Source organism: Cygnus atratus, chromosome 3, assembly GCF_013377495.2.
Source record: "Cygnus atratus isolate AKBS03 ecotype Queensland, Australia chromosome 3, CAtr_DNAZoo_HiC_assembly, whole genome shotgun sequence".
NCBI lineage: Eukaryota > Metazoa > Chordata > Aves > Anseriformes > Anatidae > Cygnus > Cygnus atratus.
This window is the reverse complement of record NC_066364.1, coordinates 61,391,320-61,406,367: the sequence shown is the minus strand read 5'-3', so window position 1 is coordinate 61,406,367 and position 15,048 is coordinate 61,391,320. Positions and strand designations below refer to the sequence as shown.

The window sequence follows — 15,048 nt, the reverse complement described above, 5'->3', positions numbered from 1 at the left end:
CTGTGTGCAATATTGCTTTTGGAGGGCTAGCAGGAAAGGGTAGGTTTTTATCACTTTACTCAAGCCAAGGAGCACCTTTTACCTGGCGTATTTCTGCTGACGTCAGTACAGCTACTCAGAAGACATGAGAGTTAAATGAATCAAAAGACAGTTTTTCAATGTGCTTTCATTTCTTTTATGATGGGCATAATGTCGTTTTACCTGCTTTTGGGGAGGGGTCATGGTAAGCGTTTTGGATAGGATTCTTTTCTTTTCACATGCTCTTCTACTTTTTGCAAATTCCCTTTCTCCCCCCAAAAGTTCAGTGCTTCAGTCTGCCTCATAAACACTAAGTTTCTTCTTCTGGTGCATAATTAAATGTGTGCCTCTGAAAAGGAAATATTTTAAGGATTGTGTTAAAGTGAACATAGCTTAAAAACAAGTTTTCATTTTCAGAAGATTTGTAATGCTTCTTTGAAATGTTAAATTGAGGTACATCCACAATGTAGCACTCAGAAATACAGGATGACTGAGTTTTTCTGAATGATACAGCCTTAACTAATGAACCGTTGTAGGAGTTCCATCCTACAACACTGCCACATATGTGGAGCAAAGCCTTTCAGCAGTATATTCCAGTGAAGTTTCACATGTAGTTAAAAAAAAAAAAAAAAAAAAAAAAAAAAAAAAAAAGGCGGGAATGGGAAGTTTATGCAAATGTACCTGTGGTGGTTTGTTCTTGGTCTCATTAAGCAATGTCTCTGTTGGACAAATAAAGCGTTCTACTTCTTTTGTTTGACTTCCAAAAACATCCAGCACTCAATACATGAATCTCTTGAATGCTTTCCTGGCTGCTGTTCTAATGCTGAAGGTTAGGAAATGTTTGTCATCTTATCTGCTGTCAGTACATACCACACAGAACAGGCACACAACCAAATAAGATGTCCAGTATCTAATTATTCATCTCTTCCTCTTATGTAAATCATGGAGATCAATCAAGAAATGTACAATTCAGCCTGAAAAGGTTGTTGGCAACTTTTAAACCCCAATAATGTTTTTCCAGGGCGTTGTAGATACATATAGATGAGCAGCTGTCAATGTTATTCTGTCCTTAAAAAATAAATTTTTCTCTGCTTCTTTGTCTTACTGTCAACTCAGAAAGAAGAGGAAGCTCGCCTACGGGAAGAGGCAGAGCGGATTCGGTTAGAACGTGAAAAGCATTTCCAAAGAGAAGAGCAAGAGCGCTTGGAAAGGAAGAAGGTAACAGTACATGCTGAGAAACTGTAATTCATCTTGTCTTAGCAGTTTGCTTCCACCTCAGCTGTAGAAAGTTACTTATGATATTAATGTGCCCTCAGAAAAGCTGAGGTCCTCTTCTGTGTAGCCTGACGTGAAAGTGAAGAGAATATTGCCAACAGTAATAAGTAATTTATCTTTTTGCAAATGCAATTTTATTAAACGCAACTTTGATAAATGACAGGCAGTTATGGTTTGGGAGGGATAATTTTAAAGTACTGCCAGCAAACATTATTTTACTCCTTTACGTGTTTTTGCAGAGGCTTGAGGAGATCATGAAGAGAACTAGGCGTGTAGAAGCTGTAGATAAGGTCAGTGCTGCTAACTTGACATATGTAAATATTGGGTACATTTCAATTCTTCCCTCTAGTGCCATTTTAAATTTACAAAGCTGTGCTTCCTTTGTAGAAACCCAATGACCAGCAAAACGGACACATATCAAAAGCAAATATTACTGGAGAAGCAGGTATTGTACTCAACTGTGCCCTGAGCACAGCAGGTGAATAAATACCTATTAAGCACAATGACTTGAAATACAGTTCTGAAACTTGGCACACTCATTTGTGGTGAAGAAAACCATTAAAAGAGTATATCTGAAGTCTTAGCAAACATTAATGAGTTAATCTTTCTGTATGGGTAGTTAGCCATTACTAAATGAGTAAACTGTTTCAGCAACTTCATTACATTGGTGTTTAACAAGAGGGAATTGTTTACCAAGCTTAATAATTTGTAAAGTAAAAAAGAAAGAAGTTGACCAAGTTAGCTTTGATAAAATCACTGATTTTTCAGATTCTTTTACATAGTATTAGAAACGCGATCAGTCATCAAAAATTGTTCATAACCCTAAACATTTCCCTGTGATGTCTGTCTTCCACAGTCTTTAGTCACTTGGTCTTAATTTCTATTTCTTTTCTTTCAAAATTCAGCGCTTACAAAACCTTAGAGTCTCCCTGTCATACCCACACTCTTAGTCTTTCCTTCTCTTCTGTTGCCTTTGTTTTTGTGTGTGTCCCCGGTCTTTTTAGGTAAAGTTTTAGATAAAACTTTAATACTCACAATAAAAGAAGCAAAATAAAATTTAGCTTATATTCAACAATAAGCAAGTATGAATTAGCAGAATTGAAATATACTGAAGCCCATCTATCAAATAGCTTCTCTTATTGTAGCATAACATACTAAATGACGATAATCTTCATTTCTCTTTAGTATTCGTGTTGAGTAACAGACAGGACAAATAAAAGCACTGGCTGCTGGCACTGCTTTTTTGCTTGATGCTTAAAATGAACACACTAATTAGCACTGCCAGGACACCTTTTGACACAGATTTCATTATGTGTATTTGGTAGTAACTTGTTTACGTGTTATCCTTGTAAATAAAAAACAGTTTGGAAACTGCTAATACAGAATGCATCTGGAATGCCATCTGTTGCTGCAGGCACTGCTGAAGTTGCTAGAAACCATTTAAATAATTCTTGAAAGGAAAAATGGCTCTGTAACCTGTGGCTAGTGCTTTCCTTCCAGAAGCAGAAAACAATTAGACAGTTCTCTAAGGCAGAGGAGAATATGGATCTCCATTTCCCCAATGCCAAGGGAAAGCTGGAATCATTCAGTGACTGGATAAACAGAAAACTGCTCTCACCCTCAGGGATGCTCTACTGTTTGGCTTTGCTTTATCTAGATATGCTATTGAGTTAAAGATACAAATTAATGGACATATTTCAGCCAACTCTAACTTTCCATATTACATTCTTATAATATGTACATTCATGTACTTTTTCTGACCATATGCAAATTGTGATTTTTTTCTGTTTTACTAGTCTTACTGTTTGGACAAAACATAAGGAAACCCTTATAGGACTGGCCAAATCACACAATGAAACAAAATCCATCACCTTTTTGTCATTTGCTTGACCTCTGCTTCAAAACAGGAGATAATTCTGCCATCCCAAAAACGAAAAAAGTCTTCTTTTTAAATGTCAAAACCAATGTAAATTCCTCTTGGTCTGTTTGTAGAAGCACTAAAACCTATATTGCTAATATCTTCCATATAAAAACTTGCCATAAATCAGACTAAGTCACTCAGCATACAAGACTTTGGTCCAAGCATTTAGAGCACAGCAAAACCAAGAGCAGCTGATCGAGGATTCTCAGGTGATCTAGATAAATGCATCCAAGCCTGTGAATACTGAATTGTTCTTGTGATTATTGTAACAGATGCTAGGGTACAACTGCTTCCTTTTTATGAGCTGTACATGAATTAGTATGACTGTAGATACAACGCAGAAAGCTGTAGTTTAACAGAACATCATGAGGCAGGCCAGGGACATCACATGGTCTTTGTTATGTAGTCTTCTTTTATGCTGCTCTTTGCAGCATTTTATAGTTGTAATTTAGTACTTGTTGAAAGAAATAACCTTCCCATGGAGATGTTCCCTCTTTATTTCCTTTTGGTTTACAGTCAGTGATCAACTTAGGAGCTGAGAAATACCACTACGAAATTGCTGATGTCCCAGTGTTCTTCTATTCCATTCTCTATTGCATCTTGAAAAGTGCCAGCACAATGTTCTGTCAGATACCAGCCTATTTTGACGTACGGCTTATGAATTGGAATTGTTTATATCATTGTAAACCAACTATTCCTGTCCATAAAGCTTTAGTTTTGAAATCTTTGAAATTTCAGACCTGAAACAGGGCTGATGTGCCCAAAAACTTGACGAAGGAAGCAGAGGGATTAACCGTATTTAAAAATTGTAGCTTGCCATTCTATTTTTTGCTATTTTTTGTAGGAAACGCCTTATCCTACTTTGCAAGTAGAGGATGTTGCTTGTTTTTTTTGATAACTTGCTTTCTCTCTCTAGTCATAACAAGTCCTTTACCTCCTTTGGACCTTTCAGGAGGGCCTCAGCTTCAGCATGCAACACAATCTCCACACAATGGGAAACACGTCACCTGCACGCACATGATTACTTCACATCAACCCCCCATAAATATGGACAGGTAAGAGCATTGCTAAATATTAGAAGGTGTTTACAGGATGAGAGTTACTGGAGTAATAAATTATTTTTCAGATCCAGGTATTCATTAACTAAATATGAGGCACAGCTGTTCAATTTGCCTCATTTCCTGTTTTGTTTTGGTTTTTTTTGTATCTTTTCCTGTGTTCAGGGAAGAACTTTGCCATTTTTCACTTAGCAGTAACCTATTTTTGCCAACTGAAGAATTTTGCAAAAATAGAGTGCATTCTTTGCAGTGTTTGGAAGAATGTGTTGCCAGGAATTATTACACAAATTGAAACTTAATGGAAAGGGCAATTTTTTTTTTTTGCGTGTTCCTTGAATTAAACTTCATAAAACTACTCTGGATTTGCAGGGTCAGTTTTCTTGGTTCAAATAATGAACACTGTGCTTTCCATGCTAGATGCATGGATTTTTGACTAGATGCATGGATTTTTGAACTGCTCAAAGTATTAGCAAGTTTTGAACATTAAGCAAAAGTCCTTCCTGTGAGATACAGAACTACTCATTTTGACTTTGCATTTTAAAAAACCCTTTGTCCTCTATAAAGGAGAGTTTGGGGAGGCAGATATTTAACATTAGGAGCTCTTTGTAGTCAAGGGGCTAGTCACTGAGATTGAGAAATATTTGAAATGCTTGAAACCTCTCTGTTGAACCGAATGAAATCTGTTATATAAGCATGAGCTGTCAGTTACTTCAATTCCAGTAATGCAGAAAGCCAAATAATCCCATAGTCCTTTCATGTTTTATGCAGGTAATGTCAGAATATGCATGGAAAAACTTGAATGTAGAAAGCCGTCACACAGTCTGTAATGAGCGGTATGCTTCAGGGTGTGATTGACACTAATTGAAGGGGGAATTTGCCCTCTCTCTGTCCTTCCATATGCCTGGGGGATCTTAGCCTGCTGTCATGCCAGCAAAGATGCTCCTGCTGAGATAAGTTCTGTCAGTGACACTGAGCACTGGACTGCATTAGATGAGCTGCACAGAGCCGTCTTATAATTATCTCAGGCAACTATTAAATGTTAATCACTCCCAACCTTAGATGCACCTTGATATTTGTAGTATCAAGCGTGCCACACTAATGAATGCTGTCGTGTAGCGTTATATTTGGTATGGAAGGAGCATCCGAATAGCCAAAGTGAAGAATGAATAGATGAGGCTGAAGAGCAGGAACAAAAATGGGAAGTGTATGTGAGGAAGTGCATGTGAAAGGAGAAACTGATATGCCAGGCTAGAGCGCAGAGGGACTCTCTGCTTTGGAGGTGCATCCACACTGAATGGTAAGGCAAGGGCTGAAGCACTCGATAGCATCCTGGTGTTAGCTTATCCCAGGTGGCTTGATAAACTGTTGGAAGGAAGACATAGCAGCACAGATTTTATCACATGGTGAAAGCCACAGGTGCCAACAACATTGCTACTGCATCTGGTGTTTCACAGGCGTCTGGCATGTAGATACACCTGATATTGTAGCACATGCAACATAGAGATGGTCTGTGTGAGAACCTCACTCCAGCCCGACAAAAGATCTGACTTTTGTCTGGAAAAGTCCTGAGCATGTCCAGATTTGTGACCAGAACTTGAAAAGGCTTTGCTTGGGGGACTTCTGGAACATGTGTGCATGGGCAAGAGGAGAGACTGAAGGAGAGGAATCCTCGTAAGGCCTCGAGCAACCATGAGTCTCATTGCTCCTCCTACGGTGTTCCCTGTGGGAAGTCCCAGGCTGCAATCACTGTTTCACTGGACCCGGGACAGAAGGAGTGTATGTGTTGGTGTGTCTGTTTGGTACAGCTCTGGGGTCCAGCCTGGGCGCATGTCTTTGGGCAGGACTGATGTTTTTTGTTGTTAAGTGACCGAGCGCAGAGTACCTGTACTTGGGGTCACCCCTCAGATGCTGCAGTTGCTCTGCCCTGTGCAGCAGCAGTACAGAAGGAGGGTGACTGTGAAGGCTAGTAGAGGTTTACGTGAAGGTGACAAGTTCTGCGCTGTTTGCTGTGGTAAACCTTTTGTCCCTGACTCCTCTCCATCATGTCATGCCAGCTGTGTGGCTAGGATCCAGAGAGAAATAGCATGGTAATAGCATGCTTCCTTCTGTGTTCATGCATACAGTGTAGGTGAGAAAAAATAAAATTGATGGAGCTGAGGCAACTCATTTCAATAATTCACTATCTTCTGTTGCTGCTTTTGATTAGCAATGTAGATCTTATTGTACTGGAACTTCATTAGCCTTCAAAGGTCATTATTCTTCACAAATCCTAATGAAAATGCTGTAATCTGCAATATTATTTACCAGACATCTATTATCAACAATTATTAGTTTTATCAATAAATGTTTATTGCAGGTGATACCTTGGTGCTATCATCTATCACACCCAACAGGGGGAAATCCAGTTAAACAATTTAATGCTAGAATGCTAATGAAGAATAGTGAATTACTATTCAGAAGGGGAAAAAAAAAAAAAGTGCCCTTATCCCTGACCTATAGGTATGTGGTGAGAAGACTCACAAATGAACTTAATACAGTTTTTTTAATCCAAGTGTAGTGCAGTGGAAAAGGCAACACTAAATATATTTTAAAATGGAGCGTACTGTGGAAATTTTCCAATTAGATAGTGAAGTATCCAGAATTACCAAGAAAACTGGTAGCTCATGGAGATGCTACAATATTATTAATGGTTTGTTAACTTGTGTGTTGATTCTGGTCATTTTGTGTGTTTTTATTTTTCCCCAGCAACTGGAAAAAGTGAATTTGAAACATTAGTTTGAAAATAATATGTTAAAGTATTTTCAAGCTTCTCATAAACTATAAAATGTTGCAACAAAATTTCTTCCAGATTCTAATTTTTTATGTACTATACTGAGCAGTAGAATCCTGGAAGAAATACAATGATAGAAGTTGGATTTCAATAACCAGTACAGCTACTGACGTCATTTCTCACGTGGAGACTTTTGTTTGTTCTCCACTTTCAAATTATTTGCCAAAGTTGCATTCTGCCTTCTACATCTCATAAAGTTGTTTAAGTACAGTGATCTATATTGACAACATTTTACTTGTTTTTCTCTTTTAATTCATTCCTCTTTTTTTTTTTTTTGGTTCTTCATAATAAATGCCTACAGTGGGCCTCAGTGAGAGCTTTTTATCTCATCTGTCTCTCTCCATCCGATATGAAGGCAGTTGCTAAGTTTGGGTAGGTTAGATAACTAATTTTTAGAAATATTCACTTAGACAAGATGATTCCCTCAATCTCTTGTCCTTGGGGGGAAAAAAAAAAATGTTACCAGGTTCAAATTGTTATGTATTCACAGTTCAGTCTGTAGGTTAGAACACTTCAAATCTGCTTTAGCACAGTCTTCCCTTCTTGAAGACTCTGGCTTCTCGTGATTGGCTGTTTTCAGTGCTGTTGTCTCAGAGAGTTAAAAATAAATGCTGCTTTATTTAAATCATCCAAAGCCGGAGGTCCGTTCTGCTGTTAATGTCTACCCCTGACATCTCTGCTAAATCATATCAATATAAGAGGAGACTGATACTGTCTTTCAGATCAGGAATAACAGGTACAGAAGTACTTAGGCACATTTCAAAGGATTGTAAATCATTTTTATTTTTTATTTTTTTACTGTCAATTCCAGATGGATGATCAGAAAGACATAGTATATTCTGATCTCTTTTCATTCTCATCTTTTCTCTTCAAAGTCTTTAGATATGGGTTATATCTATACAGGTCTTGGTCTGAAATTAACCACATCAAATGTAATTTTTCAGTAGTTTTTTAAACTTTGTGGATTTTCCAGTTCATTTGTATTATAATAACTGCTCTTCTCTCAAATACCTCCAGTTTATCTTATTAGTATGGATGCACTAAGATCAAAATGCGAAGCTGCACAAATGCTTTTTTTTTAAGCTCCCTTAAAATGAATCTGTCCTTCAGATGCTTGCAAAGCTGTGATGTTTGGAAATGCTCTGCGAACAATTCAGCCAACCTTTTTTTATTACGTAATCTTCCTTCAAGCACAGTCACGGTATATGTTAAAATATGTTAAAATGACCCAGCTATTAGAAACGTACCAGCAATGCCATGTGCCTGAAATGGTATGCTGGATGCTGAGACATTGCTAAGGGTGGAACACAAGACAGTAAAAATAATTGTTGCATGTCAAAAATCCATTACTTTCTTGTGTTCTTTGTTTCAGTGAACCGTAGCAGTCACTTAGGGAAAGAGAGAAATACCAAGAGATCCTCTGCCTAATGAAGGGTTGCTGTGTATTGTGGTCCAAATGCATAGGCTCAGGTAGTCCCTAAGCTGTTAATTATCAGAAGCTGGAGGGTATACCAATCTCCTAGGAATTTGTCTAATCTCCTTCTGAGCTTAGGGCCTCTAAGATGTCCAGTGGAAATGAATTCCACAGTTCAGATTTTTCCTTCCTCTTTTCTAAACATGCTCCCTAGCAATTTGTTGGGAGTGCTACCTTCTTCTTACAGCATAAAAAATAGAAAATATCTAGTCATGATTTCCTCTTCTGTGCCCCCTTTGTGGTTGTGTAGACTCCTGCCTTGAAAGACGTCTTTCAAGTCTGAACCCTAGTCTAACTCACTGTGTAATGAGAGTGCAATGACTAATAAATATGAAGAACTATCTATCTGTAAAGTTAGCTGATCAATCAGATGGAAAAACTAGTATCTCTGCAAAAGCAAGAGACTTCTCTTTATTGTCCCAATACTTGCTGAGGTACTTACACTGCTTAATTTATAGGCACAAGCAGTTCCCTTCTTATCCCTCTTTTCTGACCTATCCATCAGACTTCCTAATACTGTGTTATTCTACCTCTGGTAAGGTTATTGGCAGTACACGGGGATGAAATGAGTAATATGACACCTTATACTGAATAATAACCTAATACCTCCACGTGATAGAGCAGTTTTTATTAGTCCTAAAGCATTTCACAGATTCTGTTCTTCATCACATGGATGTGAAACTCTGGCACAGAAGGGGGATGTGACTTGTGGTCTCTCCCCGGCAGCCAGCAGGGTTTCTGTGTCTGCTTTCAAACACATGTGCAGTGAATCATGCTTTTCGTTTTGAAGTTTACTCAGCACACCCACAGATTAAAAAAAGGGGATTGACTTTCTGAAAAAGAACTGATGATGGTTTGAAAGACTGACGTGCTGGTTTTCATATCAAATCTCTCCCTTTCTCACAGAAAATATGGAATCTGGGCTTTGGATAAGGTGTTACCACCTTTTAAAGTACAATAATTATTCTGTCTCTTGGGAAGTACTGTAAAAGATTTCTGCAATTGTTTGCAAAGAGTTGGTGACCAAAGAAGCCAGTAGATGAAAAGGAACCATATGCCAATTACGAGCTTTTTTTTTTTTTAAATGCTAAATGTACTGTCAAGAAAAAATTAGCCTGTGAGACAACCATGCCACCTACTCAGAAATGGCCTGAGGAAACTGATAGCCTTGTTTAAATATAGGAAAACTGCTTGTGAGCCTTTGTGGCTGAATCATTTCCAAACAGCCTGAACAGGGGTGGTGTCCAAACAGGGAATACACACCCAAAATTGACGGGATCTAACTACTGAGGGCCTTGAGAAGCACCTGTAAAAGATCATATGATTCGTAAGTGATAGTTGGGTACTTGCTCTTTCTGGAGTAGCTTTGAGTCCTGTTACCGCCATCCTGTTCACCACAATAGCCCCTTAGTTCCTCCTGGTGGCAAGGCAGTGCGTGCTGTGTGAGGAGACGGCAGGGTTTGACAATACGACAGCTAATGAACGGGTTGGGAGAGGAGGGCAGAACTGAGACATCATTGTGTTTCCTCAGGAGTGCGCGTGTAACTGGAGAGCGTACCTGCGCCTGTAACCCTCGTGACTGGGGGAGATGTGTAAGAGCCCGCTCCTAAAGGCACCTCTGTCAAATGGGAGATGGAAAAAGAAAGCACGGGGTGACGTGAGGGATGCTGGGAGGTGTTGCTTTTGGTTTGGGCGCGATCAATGGGAGAAGCACAGAGTCAAGTAGTGCCTGGAAAATAAGCTGCGGGAACTTGGATGAGGTGAGGAACCGAAAGGAGAACTGACTTGGTAAAGGAGTGTTTTCTCTGGGTAAGTGACAGGTAGAAGAGGCTCCTCAAAAACTGGAGGCAGGTGGTGATCCAAAGAGTCACAAAAATGACAGTGACCTTACCTAAGCACAATTAGGTTGATTTGCAGTAAGAGGAAGGGTGTTGTAGCATTCAAATCTGGCAAAGGTTATGAAAGCTGAGAAAGGCCATAAATTGCATTAGGTGGGTGGCTCAAGATAGCAGTGGTTGTGCTGGAGAGGTTGTGTTTTTTGTTTTTTTACTGCTTCCCATTTCAGTCACTTCTGAGAACTGCAGTGTCACTGAAGATCTCTATTGTTCTGGGTATAGCATAGCCAGATATAAGGACTACCCTGTGTGCTTGAGGGAAGGCATACCTAGTACCTTGGTGTAAAAACAGTCTGCTGTGGTAATAGCATAATTTTGTTTTTACTGACTAAACAAATGCTCTGGATTAATTTAAATTTCTGTAATATTGCTTTGAGGAGGACTAAATTTCTGTTCTAGATTAAGTGTATGAAGAAATATCTATGTTTCTCTTTCAGCAATCTCAATCCAGAGAAAAATACAAATGAAAATGGAATGTCTATGCAGAATGCTAACTTTGAAGAGATCATAAACCTGCCCATTGGTTCTAAACCACCCCGGCTGGATGCCGTGAACAATGATGGAAGCAATAGTCCTGGAATTCCTTTGAATCCAATTTTAGCTTTTGAAGATAAGGGGACTCTTTTGCCTCAGGTAGATAGTGTTCAAACACATCAAACAGCAGGTAGGTTTGCATTAGCTCAATAAAATTAGTAATATGTTGTAATTGACGGAGTACCTAGAGCTTCTAACTGATAAAGGTTGATTAAGCATTTTACACTCCAGATTCTCTGGGGAAAGGAGCATATCTTCTCTTTGTAAAGCTGTGCGTGCCAGGTACAGATGCTGCGTGAATTTTGATGGGCCCTCATCCTTTGTTGGAAAGGGGCTCTCAGTTACACTGCACTGTTTGCCTTTTGAAATTGCTTGAAAATGTTTGCCCTGTGCTTTGAAGTGTGATAACAATGACAGCTACTGTTCTCTTAGCTTATGATCTGCACTCATGTTCCAGTTCTGCAAACGTAATATCTGATATGCTCATGCAGAAGGGGAACGGGTAGCTGCTGCCTTTTATGTAAAATTCTGAGGGTACTTCCCTCAAGTTCTTGCTAACATGAATGCTGATGGAAGGTTTGCAGCACAACAGATTTTTCTGAATTACAGCATAACTTTTAGGGGATGTTAAGTAAATATGTTCACATAGCAAATTAAATTGGACTACCCTCATTTATTTTCTTTTTCTATGGGTGTAAAATATAAGAAAAAAATCATCTTGTAATAAAATATTTGCATAAGTGCATAGCATTGTGAAGTAAGCATTGCTGCTGTTTGCTGACCTGTCATTTTTGATGCCTTCTGTTGTAGAGGTGATCTGATTATTTCTTCTGAAGAACCAAAGGTGATGTAAGCATCTCTGCAGTCAGTGGAGTTTCTTCCATGCTATGAAGGAGTGTTTTATTTTTCTCTCCAGTTTTTTAAAGATTTCTTGAATATCTTTTTTTGGGGGAAGGACTTTAGCAAAACCAGCAGAAGAAATGATGGGAATAGACTTTGATCACCTTTCCAATAGTTTTCATCACTAGAAAAATCATGCTTCACGTGCATTACTTAATATGGCTTTTTCCAACAAGCTTTTTTCTGTTAGTAAATGGATATTTCTGCATTCCTTAAGATACAAGACACTGGAATCTGAAAGCAATGGGCTGATTCGGGTGGTGGGACTGATTCTTTTTCTAAAAGATGGGTGTTGGTTTAAAAGGCATAATTGTAAAATTGGCAAAGAATCTTTTACACTTTGTGGTTCTAATACTTGAAAAATAAATACCTCATTGCTCTACAAGTAGAGTTAATGAGGTGTTTTATTTAAACCTGTTGGTTTAAATATTATTGCAGAGAACTCTAATTATGGGGGCAAAGTATAGGCTTCTGTATCAGGTTCTTGTAAATGTAATTCCTACAGGGACATTCTGTAAATTGAGAATCACTATGATCTTCTCACGTTTTCTCTAAAAACACAAAACAAGGCAGGTTTTAAAATGTGAAAATTTGAAAGCGTTATTTTTTCACGGACAAGAGGAAAAAACTATTGTTCTCCTAGATGATGTATTTATGAATTTTTGTTCAGTACAGAAGTAAATTGTATAATTGAATAAATTAGAAAAATGTGGTAAAATGATACTGCAAACTTGATTTTGTTTTTTTAGTTACATTCATGTTCACAGTACTATAAAGGATGTGTACGCACACGCGTGCACATACATCCACACAGGGAAGTACCTTGTTCTGAGTCCTGTAAATTGCTGCTGTTCCCAATGATGGAAGACATTTCCTTTGCCTTATCAGACTATTGAAAACTGTGTGAAACCTGAAATATTTGATTTTTGGATGATAAAGCAGGTTTGGGGATTTTTTTGGTTTTGCTCGTTTCAGAGCAAATGGCAAATGGTCGTTGTTTGTGCTTTTTATGTAGCCTGTGATTTCTATAATGCACTACAGTTTGAGTGATAGGAGGAGCAATGCAGGTTGCTTTCTCTTTAGTCTGATGCTGATTCCTACCATCAGTGTTCCATCCCTCACTTTCGGTTGCTGTTGGGTAGAACACTAAAATCGTGCACCTTTTTATGCTTTGATAAACAATGCTGTTGCGGGCAGAGCTCACTAGATACTTTCGTTGGAAACACCCACTAGGGCTTGATGTGTCGCTCACTGAAGTCCATGAGTACATCCTGGGCTAGTGGAAATGAGGGTTATGAGGCTTCGGTTCATGCTAACGGAGAATGGACCATAAAGATTCTTGCACTCGCCTTTAGTGAGCACTGAGCTAGGCTCTCAGGCTGTGCAGCAGAAGAAATCTTCTGAGACAGAAGCTGAAGAATTTTTGAAGAAATGACTTTCTGCTGCTGCCAAGTGTTCGTCTTACACAGGAGATGGGATAAAAGCAATGGAAAAGTAATGAAAAAGAGACCATCTGCCAGAATACATGGAAGGGAAAAAACAGCCATTCAGTCAGAATGCTTTGAATAACAGCTTGTGACACAGTAAAATTAATTGGGTTCCTCTCTTGCTTTCTTTAGTTTTCCATGTACATAGCCACTATATTTTAAAGTGACCAAAATATGTAGTTTTTCTTTAAACTGATGTTTAGCATGTAAGTACCAAATAAAACTTGTTTGAAATATTTACTTCTATTTATATTTTGATTTTCGTGCATAGGTGGAGCAGGAGTCAATCCGTGATGGAAAACTCTTCTCGCTACTCCTGGTCTTAGGTTTCCTTTCTTTAAGTTTCCTCTAATCTCTTTACTAAAAGAAAAATCAGTACAGGGTCACTTACACAACTATGGACAGAACAAAGATGTAGCCAGTAAGATTTAGCTTCAGTTTTATGTCTGAGGATTCATTTAGGCTCAGGCTTAAGCTATGTTGATCTTGATTACTTTCGTGAGACTTTACAACACTTGATTTGTTGTTTGCAGTACAGAGGGGAAGAGTCCGTTTCATTTCTCATATGTTTTTTGAACTGGATTGCAGTAAAAATAATGTATAATTATATTCATTCCAGGTTTGCACTTCAAATAAGAGAAGAAAAAAATTATTTATTTCAAGGACCCAGTGTAAAACTAAGGGCTAGGGAATGAATGTAGAATTATGTGTCTGTCAAAAAAAAAAATTGAATTTTAAGTCTTGGGTTCAACCCCCTTTTCTTTAAATGCAGGGAAAAATAGTTTCTTTTCCTTTCAATATTGTTTTTGGTAATAAAATACAGTACTAAATGAAGGCCAGCTTTTTGGCCTGCGATTGCATCTCTTTTTGTTATTCATGCTATCCAAGGCAACGCTTAATTATTCAGTGAGGTAGAATTAGCAATTGTAGAAGTTACAGCTTTTCTGAAGAGATGGTGGTGGTAGTAGTAACTTTTCATAGCAACAGGACTGTGTGCTTTGGTGAGACTCAGCTCCTTGCTCACATCTTAACATGACAAATACTTATGTGGGTGACATTCAGGTAGTGGGCGACACAGGTCATTACAGCACAACTCCTGTATTATCCACCATTAGCTTGTTTGATTTACATGTCTCTTATCTCCTTATTCCTGAGGAAGACTGCTTTGTTATTTTCTTTCTTGCTAAGACCTTGAAGTAATGTTTGCAATTAAATATCTAAAAAAAAAAAACAGAGGACAGACTCTAATGTAATTATGTATCCCACTGGACATAAAATATTGCACCGATTTTCTTTTTGGTAAATGATCTAAAATCACCTAAGGAGGTGGCCTGAAGTTTGAGATCTTCAGGTTTCATTCGTAGCTGTGTCATTCAGCTCTGTTTACTCTTCTGTTTCAGGGAGCCCTCCTGCCTGTGAGTGAGTGCATGGGTCTCTCACATGAAATTTCAGAAGAAAATTCCTGTCTGTCACACTTGAATATTGATAATTCCATACTGCATTATCTGAGATACTTCAACAGGTCTTTTTGCTGTGCTGTAGAGAGGCTTTTAAATGTTTTGTTGGTTTTTTTTAACCTTATGATTGGAGAGAACTTGAAGTTACTGAAATTAAACATTAACCTAAAAAAAAAAAGCCTGCCCCATGCACCAAACC

General features: G+C 38.3%; 1 protein-coding gene across 9 annotated transcripts in view; it reads left to right on the top strand.

Moving 5' to 3' along the window:
• Positions 1–13,623, top strand: part of MAP7 (microtubule associated protein 7) — a 110,654-nt gene extending 97,031 nt beyond the window's left edge. For 3 of the 9 annotated variants that reach the window (XM_035538913.2, XM_035538916.2, XM_035538914.2), the window contains 6 exons: positions 1,135–1,236; positions 1,533–1,583; positions 1,681–1,738; positions 4,131–4,269; positions 10,909–11,135; positions 11,816–13,594. In XM_035538913.2, the coding sequence (XP_035394806.1) occupies positions 1,135–1,236; positions 1,533–1,583; positions 1,681–1,738; positions 4,131–4,269; positions 10,909–11,135; positions 11,816–11,826 (588 nt within the window). In that variant the 3' untranslated portion in view covers positions 11,827–13,594. Of the gene's footprint in view, positions 1–1,134; positions 1,237–1,532; positions 1,584–1,680; positions 1,739–4,130; positions 4,270–10,908; positions 11,136–11,815 lie in introns of all 9 variants that reach the window. The other 6 variants (XM_035538919.2, XM_035538911.2, XM_050709937.1 and 3 more) reach the window with 4 other exon arrangements.
• Positions 13,624–15,048: the final 1,425 nt, after the last annotated feature.